Raw genomic sequence first — 16724 nt, forward strand, 5'->3', positions numbered from 1 at the left:
CAGAACAGCAGCAGCATCAGCAAGTCCAACTATTATCAGCTTACTGCTGCCTATTCCCAGAGAGGTTATTACTGACAGCTTTGTGACGATTTTGAAGCCCTGCATTTATTTCAGTATGAAACCATGAACAATGCAAATAAGCTGTGATACAAAGCTGTTTGCAGTCTTTTGGAGTACATGGATGGATTACATGGAATTGCATGTCAAATTTTGAATGTCTCCTATTGGTCTATGGCATGAAGAAGAAAAAAAATCAGCCTGCTCTCTGAAACAAAGCATGCTGTGTGCTCAGTATTGTTCTCGTGCTTAGCCTGTGCATAGGGCTGACCAGACCAATTTACGCAAGGATGTGATTATGACAATTATCACCACAGCATGTCTGATTAACACTTCCAAATTGAACTAAAGAAACAGTGAAGGCAGAAATGGAGACAAGGAGAAAACATCGGAGTCAAATTTTGATTCTGTTTTATTCTTTCTGGCATGTAATTACTACTATGCTACATTTACAACAGAAGAACACGCAACACTCATTTTTGGCTCAGATGTACATCTCTCGTGTTTTGGCTGAAATAGTCATTTTTGTTACTTTGTCTTTTCAACTGAAACTTGTTAATTATGCTATAAAATACATACTCTCAACTGAAGTGTTCAACAAATACAGCCATGCAATTTAAAAGGTGGGAGGACAGTCTATCCATTCTTCTGATTTGTTCATCAGCATAAAGGCCGTTGAATTGTAGAAAGCAACTAACACAATGTTAAAATGCAACTGTGGCCGCTTAAACAGCAGGTTTACAGAATCACTGAAACATGAACAAGAGTGCAAGAAACTAATATATGATGGATCTCGAGTGCAAGAATAACTGCAATCAGCTGTGCCTTGATAACATAGATACTGCAAGCAATTGGCTTTATGCCTTCAGTCTTTTTCACAAATGGATGTTTCAACGACAAATACATTTACAAAGTGTCTTATACGCTGGCAGCTCTTGACGTCACGCTTTTCAATAGCTGAAACAGAAAGTGAAATAATAATTGGTGCATGCTTTAAATGTGCATAGATGACCACTGCTCAATTTGAAAAGGAATATTTTCATTTTTGAACATTAATTTTACATAATCCTCATCCATTTTCGTACCAACTGGCAGCACTCAAGTGAAGCAGGGTTACTTGGGCAGGCATTAATTAGGACAGGGAATATACATACAATTCACTCCCTACTTTAAATTCTTACATTCTCTCCACATATTTATATTTCCATACTTAATTTAAATGACAACATTTATAATGGGAACTACCTATGTAAAGTTTTACTTTGTAATTATATCCTCAGTTTAACAAGGTTACATTGTTATTTTTCATCATAAGTATGGATGTAGAAATTTATGAAGGAAAGTTACCAAAAAGTGCATATTGCTAAAATATTTTTGATGTAGAGATTATATTGCTGCCATGATTTTGTTCTCAATGAGCAATCATATTGTTTTACCACAGTAGGAGATGATGCCCTTTTAAAGATACAATTTTGTTATTCTACCTCAGTGTGTGTATATGTTCATTTTGTTTTTATCATGACTGCGCTGAATAAAGTTATTGGTAAATAAGCAATCTATTGAACACTGACATCATATTAAATTTTATTGTAAAATGGCTTATCCCCAATCTTTTAACGGGATAATTAACTAAAAAAAAATGTACTCGGCTCACTGTCCTTATAAAACAAAAATGTGTTGATGCTGTAAAAGATTTGTGTGTGCTCAGAGCAGCTTGAAGACTCCATAAGGCAAGCAAGACCTATAGCAATAGCAATAACTGCTCTTATTCATGCCAATGATACAAAAATAGATGGGAGGGCTTGTTGGGATGGGGTCAGAAGGAATATAGATAGACTGAGTGAGTGGGCAAAAACTTGGCAAGTGGTGTTTTGTATAAAAAATGTGAGTTAATGCACTTTGTATGGAAGAATCATAAGGCAAGCTATTACTGAATTTGAAACAGACTTTAAAAAAATACGATACAGAGGGATTTAATGTTTTAATGAATATCTGTAGCTCAGGTTGTGGTTGGAGTTGTTGGTTGGTTTGCCGAGCTGACTGGTTTTCATGCAAACATTTTGTCTTTCTTCTAGGTGACATTGTCAGTGCTGTGTAGCCTCTGTTGAAGCACTGTTGTTCTGTCCTGCTCTGAATTTGTATGATCCAGTCTGTCATGGTGGGCAGTCTTGTTTCTGGTTTTTGTACCATAGTGGTATGGAGATGGAGTCTATTTCATTATGTTTGTTCGTTGCATTGGCGGTTGAAAACCAGGCCTCCAGGAATTCTCGTGCTAGTCCTAGTACAGTCACTTGATCCCAGTCAAATTGATGAGCTTCTATGTTGGAGTGTATTGAAACGAGGGGGAGCTGGCCATGCTGCTTTGCTGCGAGCTGGTGTTCATGTATCCTAGTGGAGAGTTTCTTTCCCATCTATCCTATGTAGTGTTTCTTGCAGTTGCTGCCGGGTATTTTGTATATCACATTTGTCCTGTTCATTGGGGATATGGGGTCTTTTGTCTTTGAGAGTAACTGGTGAGGTGCGGCTGTTGGGTTGTGTGCTATCCTTACTCCTACGACCTTTTGAAATAAGGATAGCACAAAAACCAACAGCCACACTTCGCCAGTTACGAAAGACCCCACACCTACATTTAGCAGGACAAGTGTGATATATTAAATCCCAGACAGCAACTGCGAGAAACACTACATAGGATAGATGGACAGGAAACTTGCGACTAGGATACACGAACACCAAGTTGTAGCAAAATGGCACAACCAATTCTCCCCCCATTCAACACAACCCCAAAATAGAAGGACATCAATTTAACTGGGACAAAGTTACAGTACTAGCACAATTACGATAAGGGCAAGAACGAGAATTCCCGGAGGCCTGGTTTTCAACCACCAATGCAATGAACAAACAAGGTGAAATCAACTCCATCTAAACACAACAATGGTACAAAACCAGAAACAAGACTGTGCACCATGACAGAGCGGACCATATAAATTCAGAGTGGGACAGAACAACAACGCTTCAACAGAGGGCTACACAGCACTGATGATGTCACCTAGAAGGGCGTCAAAACGTTTGCATGAAAAGCAGTCAGCTCGGCAATCCAACCAACAACTCCAATACAGAGGGATCTTGGTGTTCTTGTGCATGAAACACAAATGTTAGCATGCAGATGTAGCAGGTAATTCCAAAGGCAAGTGGAATATTGGCATTTAAAGCTGGGAGGTTGGAATTTAAAAATAGAGAAGTCATATCACAATTGTACAGGGTGCTGGGGAGGCCTTACGTAGAGTAGTGTGAACAGTTTTTGGCCTCAAATTTAAGAAATTGGCATTGAAGGCAGTTCAAAAGCAATTCACTAGGCTGATTGCTCGGATGAAGCAGCTGATATATCAAGAGCAGCTAAACATATTGGACATTTTTTCATCAAACGTTTGGAAGGACCGTGAACGATTGAATTGAAACATGCAATATTCTGAGGGCATTTGGCAGAATAGATATTGAAAAGAGGTTTCCAGCAGCAGAGGAATCTTGAACTGGTGGACTTGATAGAGAATAACAGGACAGTCATTTCAAACTGAGATGTGAAGGACTTTTTTCTTCCAGAGGGGAATGAATGTCTAGAATTTTCCACCCCAGTGGGTTGTGGATGCAAGATCACTGAAAAGGATTTAAAAAGGAAGTATACAGATATGTTTTAAATATTGAGGAATTGACGGCTATGTAGAGCTGGCATGTAAGAGAAGTTGAGGCTCGGGCCAATCAGCTATGAGCATACAGAAAGCTACAGCAGTCTTTAGAAGCTTGAATGGCCTGCTCTTGCTCCTATTTCTTATGCTAAGCTGTGATTCATTCTTCTTTAGATGTGCATTAGTATTTTTTAAAAATATACTATTCCAGATATTTTCTGAATTAGGAGCTCAAACCAGCTTAACTGATTACTATTGTTAAGAGTGTGTTTAGTTTAGCGCGGGATGCAATCTGTCTCGGCTTCCAAGTACCTGTTCCTGCTAAGGCCCAGATAACCCCAAATGAGTTTTATTTCCCTATTGATCAATATTGTCAATTCTGGCCTTCAAAATGGACCTTGACTCTAAAGTTTCAGTCAAAACACACCCCTTTTCAATCTCAGCCACCTAGTCAAGTATTTGCTATTTTAATAAGTTTCAACAGTTCTTGAATTTACCATCTCTCGTAACAATAGAGCTATTAGTAAGATCGGGGAAACAATTAAAATTAAATTGATAATAGCTCCGTAAAATAAATTTATCTGTTTTCAGATGAGATCGGGACAGCAATCATATCAGGATGGGTACCATTCACCTGGGATGAAATGGAAAACCCACACTAGAAGCAACTGAGGAGATCTAATAGAAACTTACAAGATAACGTATGGCTTAGAAAGGGTGGATGCTGGGAAGTTGTTTCCATTAGGCGGGGAGATTAGGACCCGTGGGCACAGCCTTAGAATTAGAGGGGGTAAATTTAAAACGGAAATGAGGAGACATTTCTTCAGCCAGAGAGCGATGGGCCTGTGGAATTCATTGCCACAGAGTGCAGTGGAGGCCAGGACATTAAATGTCATCAAGGCAGAGATTGATAAATTCTTGATCTCACAAGGAATTAAGGGCTTCGGGGAGAGTGCAGGGAAGTGGAGTTGAAATGCCCATCAGCCATGATTAAATGGCGGAGTGGATTCGATGGGCTGAATGGCTTTATTTCCACTCCTATGTCTGATGGTCTAACTGTATAAAAGGAAGATACATTACCTCTCTTAACATTCCTACGTTTCAGCTTGTAGGTTTCTTTTCCACTGCACAATCGGTAGATAAAGGAACCCAATTGTTGCATGTTGCTAACTTGTTCTATGACTTCCATCTCCTCATGAATAACATAAGTCTGGGGGAGGTAGGTTCCCTTCTGTGAAGATGAATCATTGGTTGTTAACTAAAACAAAGTCTACTGCAAACATTGACATGTTAGGAGAGTTTGTTCTCAAGATAGAGCCTGGCTTTGCATTATTAAGAGGGAAGAATTGATCTGTCAAAGCTTTACTTTGATGAAGTTTCTCAGCCTGTGTTTGTTTCCACATAGAAAATACTGACAAGAAACTTCTACATAAGCTGCATTTACTAACAACCTAAGGAAGCATAACAGGAAGAATAGCAGTGAAAATAAAGAGGTTCAAATTGCATTTAAAATTAATAAGTCAATTCTATTGTTTAAGCAATTAACAAAGGAATTTCAATCAACTGTATTTACATATGTGTACTGAAAATTATATTTATCCAACGCATGGATCTTCTACAGATTTTCAACTTAATATGAAATGTCATTGCCGACCTGTTGCCCATTATCAAAAGTATCAATATTCATTTCCAATTGATACATTGAAAACCCAATCAATTATTACTAAATAGAATAATACTCATTGAAACAGATTTGACTGAATTGCCTAAACGGCAATAAGTAAAAAAATGACTTACCTTCACATTGGTAAGCAATTCCCATAGGTTGCGAGGTGGCATTACAATGGTGGTGTTCAGTTCAATGACATAGCATTTATCCAGAGAGATGTCATGATACGCAGTCAACCTCTACAACATAGGAAATGTAAGTTCAGTTGTGGAAAATATTTTCTTTCCTTTCCCCACGAGACTCCATTGTGTATTTAAGAAATTCATCCTCCCAATGCAGAACTTAATTATTGGACGGAAAATCTTTTCCAGTGTCAGTGCCAATCCTAAATTCATAACATGTGCTCCTGAGACTCAAAACTCAGGCACAGGAGAGCAATTTCCAAAGATGCCGTACAAGTCACCATGAACCAAGATAAGTGGAAAACTACCAGCAGCAGCTGTTTTGTACTTTCAAGGTGGAAGAAATGATCCGACACAATTTTACTTTAATGAACTCTATTTGTTTTGATACAGGAAATTTTGACATTTCTAACAGGGCTGAGGAACCCTAATTAACAAACAGGCCAGGCTCGTAAATATTGCTTTGTCATCAACTGCAAGGAAGCTCCTGGGAGCCAGCCACTCTTCAATTCCTTCACACCTCTCCCCTCCATGTCCCATACTGACCAATACCTCCCTCAGCACCTGACCACCACCACAAATCTTGATCATCAGACGCCATTTCCACCACCTACAGCAAGACACCACCACCAGGCACATACTCCCCTCTTCTCCCTTGTCTGCCTACCGCAGGGACTGTTCCCTCTGGGACACACTGGTCCATACTTAATCACTCAAAAACTTGGTACAGTGAGCTCAGCACTCACCCGTTGGAAGTCATGGATGATATCAGCAGCGTCACCACCGTTGAACTGGGGCACAGGGACATTGATCAACTCCACTTTATCTTCCAGGTAAATTTTTACATCCTCTTCCAGTTGCATCCCAGTTCTGAATGGTGCATAGGCTGAGTCTTCATCATACAGTACCCTGCAGTGAAACATATTCTCCTGTGGGTGCTAGTTAAAGAGAGGAAATAATTAAAGTTTTACATCTTCAATACAGTTGATAGCTGTAAATATTACAGATATTCACTTCAGAGTGTCTGTCATTTGCTTTTTAAATTAAAATGTTGAAGGCATTATTCCCTGTAACCCTTCCCTAATTTTATTGACACTGTACATAATTAACCATTTAGTATCCCATCTAGTCTACCAATGTAGACTTATGTATTATGCAACTTCCTGGTTTTTAAAAGGCATGTCGCTTAGTCAAGAATGGCCAGTGCTCTGACAGATCAAGACCCCATTCCAATTTGCATGTGCACTCTCCTGAGAGCAAGGTATTTTTACACATGGAGGTAATTTGGACTTCTGGCCTGAATTTTAAAAGGCAATTTCGGCTACTCTAAGGAAGAGTGATATCACTGTTGGAAACATTCATTCTATTGGTAAATAGCAGCAGAAGCAAGCTTTTATATTAAAGTAAATCAGGTGGGGTGTAAAACATGTGGCCGGTCAGACCCTTGATTTGCCATCAGTCAGTTGGGGGTAAAATTGTCTCCAGTCTGTTAGCAGGTCAACAAATACACAACATACAGAATCCTTGAGTCAGGCAGTATTTCCACAGATGGCTGGAAACCTGCTGACCTCACAGATGCTCCATAATCTGCTCATGAATTCCACGAGATCTACAAACACCATTTGAAACACCCTGTTCTCTAAGGTGGGGGATTTCAAAACTAGGGGCCATATTTTTAAGATGAGAGGAGAAGGATTTAAAAAACACAGGAGGGGCATTTTTTTTGTTTTACACAGAGACTGGTTCGTATGTGCAATGAACTTCCACAGAAAGTGTGTATGCAGGTAAAGCTACAATGTTTAAAAAACATTTGGATAAATACAGAAAGGGTTGAAGTGATATTGGCCAAGCACAAGCAGATGGGGTTAGTTTAGTTTGGGATTACCGTCAACACCAACAGGTTGGACTGAAGTGTCTATCTCTGTGCTGTATGACTCTATGACAACCTTTATGATAAATCAAAATTCTCGCTTTAAATCAATTTGTAGTTCAAACCAGCACATAATTTAGCAAGATAATAAAATGTGAGGCTGGATGAACACAGCAGGCCAAGCAGCATCTCAGGAGCACAAAAGCTGACGTTTCGGGCCTAGACCCTTCATCAGAGAGGGGGATGGGGGGAGGGAACTGGAATAAATAGGGAGAGAGGGGGAGGCGGACCGAAGATGGAGAGCAAAGAAGATAGGTGGAGAGGGTGTAGGTGGGGAGGTAGGGAGGGGATAGGTCAGTCCAGGGAAGACGGACAGGTCAAGGAGGTGGGATGAGGTTAGTAGGTAGCTGGGGGTGCGGCTGGGGGTGGGAGGAAGGGATGGGTGAGAGGAAGAACCGGTTAGGGAGGCAGAGACAGGTTGGACTGGTTTTGGGATGCAGTGGGTGGGGGGGAAGAGCTGGGCTGGTTGTGTGGTGCAGTGGGGGGAGGGGATGAACTGGGCTGGTTTAGGGATGCAGTGGGGGAAGGGGAGATTTTGAAACTGGTGAAGTCCACATTGATACCATATGGCTGCAGGGTTCCCAGGCGGAATATGAGTTGCTGTTCCTGCAACCTTCGGGTGGCATCATTGTGGCAGTGCAGGAGGCCCATGATGGACATGTCATCAAGAGAATGGGAGGGGGAGTGGAAATGGTTTGCGACTGGGAGGTGCAGTTGTTTGTTGCGAACTGAGCGGAGGTGTTCTGCAAAGCGGTCCCCAAGCCTCCGCTTGGTTTCCCCAATGTAGAGAAAGCCGCACCGGGTACAGTGGATGCAGTATACCACATTGGCAGATGTGCAGGTGAACCTCTGCTTAATGTGGAATGTCATCTTGGGGCCTGGGATGGGGGTGAGGGAGGAGGTGTGGGGACAAGTGTAGCATTTCCTGCGGTTGCAGGGGAAGGTGCCGGGTGTGGTGGGGTTGGAGGGCAGTGTGGAGCGAACAAGGGAGTCACGGAGAGAGTGGTCTCTCCGGAAAGCAGACAGGGGTGGGGATGGAAAAATGTCTTGGGTGGTGGGGTCGGATTGTAAATGGCGGAAGTGTCGGAGGATAATGCGTTGTATCCGGAGGTTGGTAGGGTGGTGTGTGAGAACGAGGGGGATCCTCTTGGGGCGGTTGTGGCGGGGGCGGGGTGTGAGGGATGTGTCGCGGGAAATGCGGGAGACGCGGTCAAGGGCGTTCTCAATCACCGTGGGGGGGAAGTTGCGGTCCTTAAAGAACTTGGACATCTGGGATGTGCGGGAGTGGAATGTCTTATCGTGGGAGCAGATGCGGCGGAGGCGGAGGAATTGGGAATAGGGGATGGAGTTTTTGCAGGAGGGTGGGTGGGAGGAGGTGTATTCTAGGTAGCTGTGGGAGTCGGTGGGCTTGAAATGGACATCAGTTACAAGCTGGTTGCCTGAGATGGAGACTGAGAGGTCCAGGAAGGTGAGGGATGTGCTGGAGATGGCCCAGGTGAACTGAAGGTTGGGGTGGAAGGTGTTGGTGAAGTGGATGAACTGTTCGAGCTCCTCTGGGGAGCAAGAGGCGGCGCCGATACAGTCATCAATGTACCGGAGGAAGAGGTGGGGTTTGGGGCCTGTGTAGGTGCGGAAGATGGACTGTTCCACGTAACCTACAAAGAGGCAGGCATAGCTGGGGCCCATGCGGGTGCCCATGGCCACCCCCTTAGTCTGTAGGAAGTGGGAGGAGTCAAAAGAGAAGTTGTTGAGTGTGAGGACGAGTTCCGCTAGGCGGATGATAGTGTCGGTGGAGGGGGCCTGGTCGGGCCTGCGGGACAGGAAGAAGCGGAGGGCCTTGAGGCCATCTCCATGCGGAATGCAGGTGTACAGGGACTGGACGTCCATGGTGAATATGAGGTGTTGGGGGCCAGGGAATTGGAAGTCCTGGAGGAGGTGGAGGGCGTGGGTGGTGTCACGGACATAGGTGGGGAGTTCCTGGACCAAAGGGGAGAAAATGGAGTCCAGATAGGTGGAGATGAGTTCGGTGGGGCAGGAGCAGGCTGAGACGATGGGTCGACCAGGGCAGGCAGGTTTGTGGATTTTGGGAAGGAGATAGAAACGGGCTGTGCGGGGTTGGGGAACAATGAGGTTGGAGGCTGTGGGTGGGAGGTCCCCTGAGGTGATGAGGTCATGAATGGTGTTGGAGATGATGGTTTGGTGCTCGGGTGTGGGGTCATGATCGAGGAGGCGGTAGGAGGTGGTGTCGGAGAGTTGGCGTCTGGCCTCGGCGATCCATAATTTAGCAAGCATTGGCAATTAGTCCATTCCTTTAGAGATAGCATACAGAAACGGGTGAAGAAGCTGGAGATGTCACAATGGAACAGGAGCTGGAGCTCTTTTAAATCGCATTCCTGGCTGGAATTTTCACATTCTCCTACCCACTGGTAAGATTCCAAACGAAAGATTTTAAAACCTTGAAATGCATGGCAAAAGCAAGAAAAGCTCCTCACTGTTCTGCTACTTTGTGATATCTATATCTCAACAGTATTTTGTTGTTCTTCTGTGCAATTTTCTTGTTCAAATGTAGATACTGCAGCAGTAACCACACTTCAAAAGTACTTAATTAACTAAACGATTTTGGAATGGGAGACCACACCTAGAGTACTCCAGAGACTTCTGGTTTACATACTGAATGAAGAATATACTTGTATTAGAAGCAATTCACAGAAGAGGGTGGTTGCTAACCATTTTAACTCCCCCTCTCACTTCCTTGATGACATGTCTGTTCTGGGCCTCCTCCAGTGCCATGATGATGCCACCTGCAAACTGGAGGACTAACCTCATATGCTGCCTCAGGAGCCTACAAACTGAAGGCCTCAACATAGAATCCACCAGTTTCAAATTTCCCACCCCCAGCCTCATCCCATGTCCAATCCTCCCTCTCATCCCTGCCTCTTTGACTTAACACTACCTGTGAAATCTTCCTCCCCACCCTTCCCAATGACGAATTCCCAATACCCCTCACTGCACCCACCTATTACCACCCCGACTACTTTCTACCAGCCCCACTCCTCCTCCTTCTATTTAATTCCCAGCTCTCTTCCTTCTCCCCGGTACTAATGAAGGGTCCAGACTTGAAACGTTGACTCTCGTGCTACTCTGATGCTGCTTGATCGCTGTGTTCCTCCAGCTCCACACTGTATTGACCCCGCAGTTCACAGAAGGTTCACTGATTTGATTCCCAAGAAGTGGCCTTGTCTTGCCTCCTGAGGAAATGTTGACCTGGTTAGGCTTATAGGGATTGTCATTTAGAATAATGAGAGGTGATTTTTTATTAATAAATTTAGTGGGAGGGGATTAACAGAATGGATGCTGACAGGTTGTTTCCCCTCCCTGGGAGGCATCTATTAGCGGTGGGCAGGGACAAAGGTGGCACCATTTCTAAAGGAGCATCCTATTTCAGATTGCGATGAGGAGGAATTTCTTCTCTCAGAGGGTTTTAATCATGTGAATACAGTGCTTCTGATAGCAGTGAGGCTGCATGTTTACATATTCAAAGGTTGGGTTAGACAGATTTACATATCAGTCAAGGGTTATGACAAGGCAGGAAAATCAGAGCAGCCAGGATTTATTGCCAGGCTTCAGGGGCTAACCAGTCTCCTTCTTCTCTTCTTTCCTATATTCTTACTTCTTCCTCCAAAGACATGTTAAGGTCAAGTTTACCTTTTTGCATTTCAGAGAAATAGAGCCTCAAAAATAGATGCACAAATTGAAATTTTCAGGAAATTCAGTCAAAAAACGTTGACGTTATCTGTGCTAATTTGAATATACAGACAATACTTTGTTTATCTGACCTAAGAGCTCAATGTAACTATAACAATATATAATTCCCTTTGGAATTTACATAATACCGGTTCCCTTACCTCGCTGAAGCTTCATATATTAAAACAAACACTAATCCAAGAAAATACTGCTTAATAACTGCAGTCAAGCAACAACATGATTAAACTGCCGGTATACAAATCTGACTTGCAAATGTATGATGTATCTTTTGTACCGTCAGCTCGATAAGTATTTAAAATAACTTACCTCAGTACGATTCCATTTTTGGACTTGATAGTTGTAACTAATCAATTCTGAATTTTTGATTTTGGTTACATCTGACCAGAGAGGCCATGTGCAATAACAAAACGCAATACTACACGATAACTACAATTTGGTGGAGTGTTTACTTTTAAACCAGCCTGAAGTCAAATCACTCTGGCAATGACAAAATGATTTTACAGATCTCCTATCTGCTTGCTCATTCAAAGTAGACATGATCAGACTTGATTTGATGTAAAAACTGGTCTGACCCAACCCAACCAGTGCAATTACTTTCAGCCCCTTAACCCTTCCCAATATCTGTATGTTATGATATTAGTTGACTGTGTATGAACGTGAGTATTGGATACCATATGGCACGCCGATCAGATACTGCAATGTGCATGTTATATTACATACGAGGTCACCTGACTTGGAACTGGAAGCTCAGATTTTATGTTTTAGATGTTAGTCAAACTGAGTAGAGATTAAATGATGTTAAATAATGCTAAATCTGTGACTTCAAGTGTTTCAATTTCAGCCCAAGATGTGATAATGGCAATGAGAATAATTTGAGAAGTTCAGGATTACGTCATGTATTTAGTATGAATTTTTCACCACATGGTGTTTTGCCTGATGCAGCTATGCTTCTAGAGTCATACAGCATGGAAACAGATCCTTTGGTCCAACCAGTCCATAAATCATAATCGAAAACTAAACTAGTCCCACCTACCTGTTCCTAGCCCATATCCCTTCAAACTTTCCTATTCATGTACTTACCCAAGTATCTTTTAAATGTTGTAACTGTTCCCACATTCACCACTTTCTTAGGAAGTTCATTCCACATCCAAACCACCGAGTTAAATTATTCCTCGCAGCATAAGAAACTTGTTGTAGATATTGTTGTTTTCAAGAAATCAACAGTTGCTACAACAATAATGCAAAACTTTATACTATACAGGTACACAAGTGTCAGGGCTAACAAGGGCACTATTACAAGAAGTTCGCAAGCTGTGAATGGGGACTGTTCTTCATTCTGTTCACATGTTAATACATACACAAGTCGTACCACACTGCAGGACAATGTAAAGTAGCTGTTTCTAAGGACAAGGAACAGTCGTAAGTTGTATCTTTAAAATTGCACCTTGACATGGGACTGTGATGGTAAATACGTATATTCCTGAATCACACATTTATAAATTAGCGACCACTCACAGTCTACAATACAAGAGCAGGATTCCAGTGGAATGTTGCACCCTCAGCTGATCCAAAATAAGCACCAGTGCACAGCATGGGAAGATGTGGCAAGTGATTTCTTAGGCCTACTTCCATCAGGAGAATCCATTCTAGTGGTGATCAAACCATTAATATCAGCATGTTGTGATGAAGTCTACAACAGCAGAAAAAAGTGTTTGCACTGATTGAAATATTTCTACCTTCAGATCACACACCATAATGTAGTGAGGGTATTATGAACAAGTTTATCAATAGCTGACAGACTAACTCTGAGAAATTATGCAATGTCATTTGCTGGCATTGACAGGCCTGCAGTCAAGGAATCAAGCTGTTTGATTTGACAGCACCATCAGCATGAAATTAAGTGGGTGGCTAGAGGGGTTTGAAATGCCTGCTGACAGTTGCAGTCTATTTCTGGGTGGGCCCACAGTGGTGCAGAAAACACAGCGAGGGAGATTACTACTGTTCAATGCGTGTGTTTTCTCTAACAAGAGGGGTTCAAAAAGGCAGTTTATGAATTCACAATGAACGATTTGAAGAACCATTATGTGGTGACATATAATAGTGTGTCATGTTGTCCAACATTATATGTCAGGTAAGTTGAAGTGTTAGCTGCTGGAAGGAGAAGGTGACTGATCATTAGCTGACACTGCAGTGGTTCAAACAGATACAGAGGTAAACATCACTGACTTACTCTCAGGAAGACTGAAAAAGCATTAGGCATGCAGAACCTCAGTACAGAAGGAAATAAAATTGTTCTTGCTGTTTCTGGCAGCTCATGTTACATCCAGAGAAACAGACAGTCAGACAAACATCCAGAATTAGATGACATCCAACACAGAATCCGAGCTGGAAACTGGAAGAATAACATCTTCAACGTGTACACTGCCATTTGAAATAGTTCGCACACAGCACATTTCTGTCATACTGCAGATGCTTAGATCTACTCTGGCGACACTAGCTCAGAGGATCATTGGGATTGGCTGATGGTAATCAAATCTGAAGAGCAAAGTAAGGTGGCAATGGATAGAGAAATATGTAGAACATTTTGACAGAACATATCTTGGATGTCAACTTGTCAGCAGACTCCATTCACCAGAACCAGTGAACAGCGTGGGAAAATGTGGCAGGTGATTTCTTTGGCCTACTTCCATCAGGAGAATCCATTCTAGTGGTGATCAACCCATTACTATGAGCATGTTGTGATGAAGTCTACAACAGCAGAAAAAAGTGTTTGCACTGACTGAAATATTTTCAAGCCAAAATCTACTACACCCTCTGCGTTTAGACAATAAAACACAATTCATTTCACAGACTATTTCTGCAGATTACATACAAGTCACAGACATTCATTATCCCAGAGTAGCTCCTAAATGGCCAAGAAAAAATGGTGTGACAACAAATCCAATCCTTAGGAGAATTGGGTGTGGATCGCTCAAGCTGACAGCAAAGATTGCCAAGAATCATTGCAACTGCATATGGCCATGTCTGGAGCAGCCTTAGACCATGATGGAAAAGAGGCAGATGAGCTGCTATTTTGATACCAGTGGAACACAAAGAAGCCACAGTTGAGGGGCATTGATGTTCATCAGGCAGTCCAAACTCATGATGCTGAGAAAAGAGTGCTACCTTTACTTTTAGGCACAAGACAGAAGAGAAACTAGACATTCTGATGAGAATTTCTGCTAAGATTGGAGAATCCAAGTAGATAGATACAACACAATACACAAGTCTTACACTGCCATCACCAAGGAAGGAAATAGCGTGACTATGCAGTTGCCAGAGCAGAATTTCTGTGACAGAAATTCTGCATGTGTCCATGGTGACACGGGCACAGCAACAGATGAACCAAGTATTCAGAGTGAGACAAAGCTGGTGCTCAGCGCTTTAGACATCCAAGTCAGTGGTGCTGATGTTAGGCAGACAGCTCAATTGTTCACATGGAAAAAGCATCAGTTCCAAAGGGGATGAGGTCAATGCCTAACTTGGTATGATAACCAAAGTTCATGAGACAAGGGGCAGACAAAGGCACAAGAGGAAACTGCCAGAGTGATTTGAAGAATTTGTCCAAGTTAGTAACAAAACTTTAAACTGCAAATTGATTTCCAATTTCAAGCAGTGATTTTAAGTTGGTAAACAATGAGTCTCGACACTACTTGTGTGCCTAATTGTAGGTTTTGTGTTACCTCAAAATAAAAATGTCACACAATGAATGCTGCCCTTGAAATTTTGACATTTGTGATATATGCAAATTACACGAGAAAGCAATTGGATTGAGTTACTGATGAGCATCGAACTCCACTCATATTTATCACACATTATGCCACAATTAAATAGCAAAAAGGAAGCCAGAAACCCAATTCACAGGAAAGAAAGTCAGAAAGAGGAACAACAGTTTCAGACAGTGAAATACCAAATAAAAGATTAAAATAATATTGGCTTATAATGCACTGAACTTACCTAACATGTAATTGAAGGAATTACTCAGTGAGTCAGGGAAATAATGATTTGTTAAGTTCACTTATCAAATTTAACATTCTATGTTTAGAGAGGGAAGAAGTCTAAGCCAATAGAAGGCAGTCTATATCCCAGCCAAAAGTGAAGAAGGAAAATTTGACTGAAATGTGTGTATTATGCTCAAATTTGTAAAGTTATGAAAAAACTTGAACGTTATTTAAGTGATTTAAATATATTACTAGATTTTGAAAATGCACATAATTGTTGGAACATTGTGATGCAGGATGATGCAAATTCAGACAAAATATAAGAAAAACATTATTTTTGAATTTGCCTCATTTGCAATCACACCCTGCCATTCCTGGTCACTAACTAAATATGAAGTACTTAATCTACCAGGTGTGATCGCCTCCTGAAACAAAGCGTCCAGGCTTATCCCCCAGTCCCGGATGTGCTGCAGTGTTTGAAGCCCAGATTCCAGCTCATTTTTTTAAAATTCAAAATAAACTCACTTATAAGTAAAACATAATGTGCATTTCCATTCTGTAATTACTGACTTCTTCATCAAATGAATGCAGTAGATTAAGAGCCTCCAAGGATACTGTTTCAGCTCCCCCCTCCCCGCCCCCTACCCCGACACATACATTTTGTCTGGAAGTACAATAATTCTTCTCAGTTGCAATGTTTCACATTGCAGAATTCAAGTTCAGTTCAGGACAGAGAATGTGTGTGCGCGGTTGTGCTGTATTCCCAGAGACAGTGCTTACTGTTAGGATATCACAACTAAGAGAACTGTTAAAAGATGAATCTGATGAATAAAGAATTCCATCCGCTGGTACATTGTGTATCTCATACTTTTACAAAAAAATCCCTACAAGCATGAGAAATCTTTTGTAAGTCTTCCAAGTAGTTTAAAACAAATGCACATTATTGTATAAGGAAATGTGCATCATTACAGAAGCTGTTGCTGAAAATTTTTGGTGTGCTATACAACATGGGAAAAATTAATGTCAACTATTTTTTATTTAAACATTTCAATTCTTCAAATATACTGCAGATGACTTCGACTGAAAACATAACAAAATTATTTCAAATCTTTCCACATGCAGTACTGTTAAATTGCCCAGAGACCTCATCAGCAGTGATAGAACCCTGGATATACATACTTTTCTGGTGGCTTAATGATTGATAGAGTTGTATCCAATTCTGAAAGCACTAATCATGGCTGCAACCTCTGAGTCCTTACTGCTTGCAAAGTTGCAATAGGCTCAGATCTTCAAGTTATTTTTGTTTCTAATTGTGTTTTTAATTGATCAAACTATACTTCCACAAAATGATAGAAAACTAACAAATGTAAAAACAGCCATCTTCATCTGTTGGTAATTTCTGGTCAAATTGGTGGATCACTGTTTAAAATCAAAGCATTAGAGAATTAGGGAGTAGATTGA

General features: G+C 41.6%; 1 protein-coding gene across 1 annotated transcript in view; it reads right to left on the reverse strand.

Moving 5' to 3' along the window:
* Nucleotides 1-451: 451 nt before the first annotated feature.
* The window catches only part of LOC125457802 (integral membrane protein 2C-like), a 59341-nt gene continuing 43068 nt past the window's right edge, over nucleotides 452-16724 (reverse strand). Inside the window, exons 3-6 of the mRNA XM_048542414.2 lie at nucleotides 6335-6526; nucleotides 5535-5645; nucleotides 4818-4968; nucleotides 452-1014 (exon numbers count right to left, since the gene is read on the reverse strand). Of these exons, the coding sequence (XP_048398371.1) occupies nucleotides 923-1014; nucleotides 4818-4968; nucleotides 5535-5645; nucleotides 6335-6526 (546 nt within the window). The 3' untranslated portion in view covers nucleotides 452-922. The remainder of the gene's footprint in view (nucleotides 1015-4817; nucleotides 4969-5534; nucleotides 5646-6334; nucleotides 6527-16724) is intronic.

The sequence above is a fragment of the Stegostoma tigrinum genome, chromosome 14 (genome assembly GCF_030684315.1).
Source record: "Stegostoma tigrinum isolate sSteTig4 chromosome 14, sSteTig4.hap1, whole genome shotgun sequence".
NCBI classification, from domain to species: Eukaryota; Metazoa; Chordata; class Chondrichthyes; order Orectolobiformes; family Stegostomatidae; genus Stegostoma; species Stegostoma tigrinum.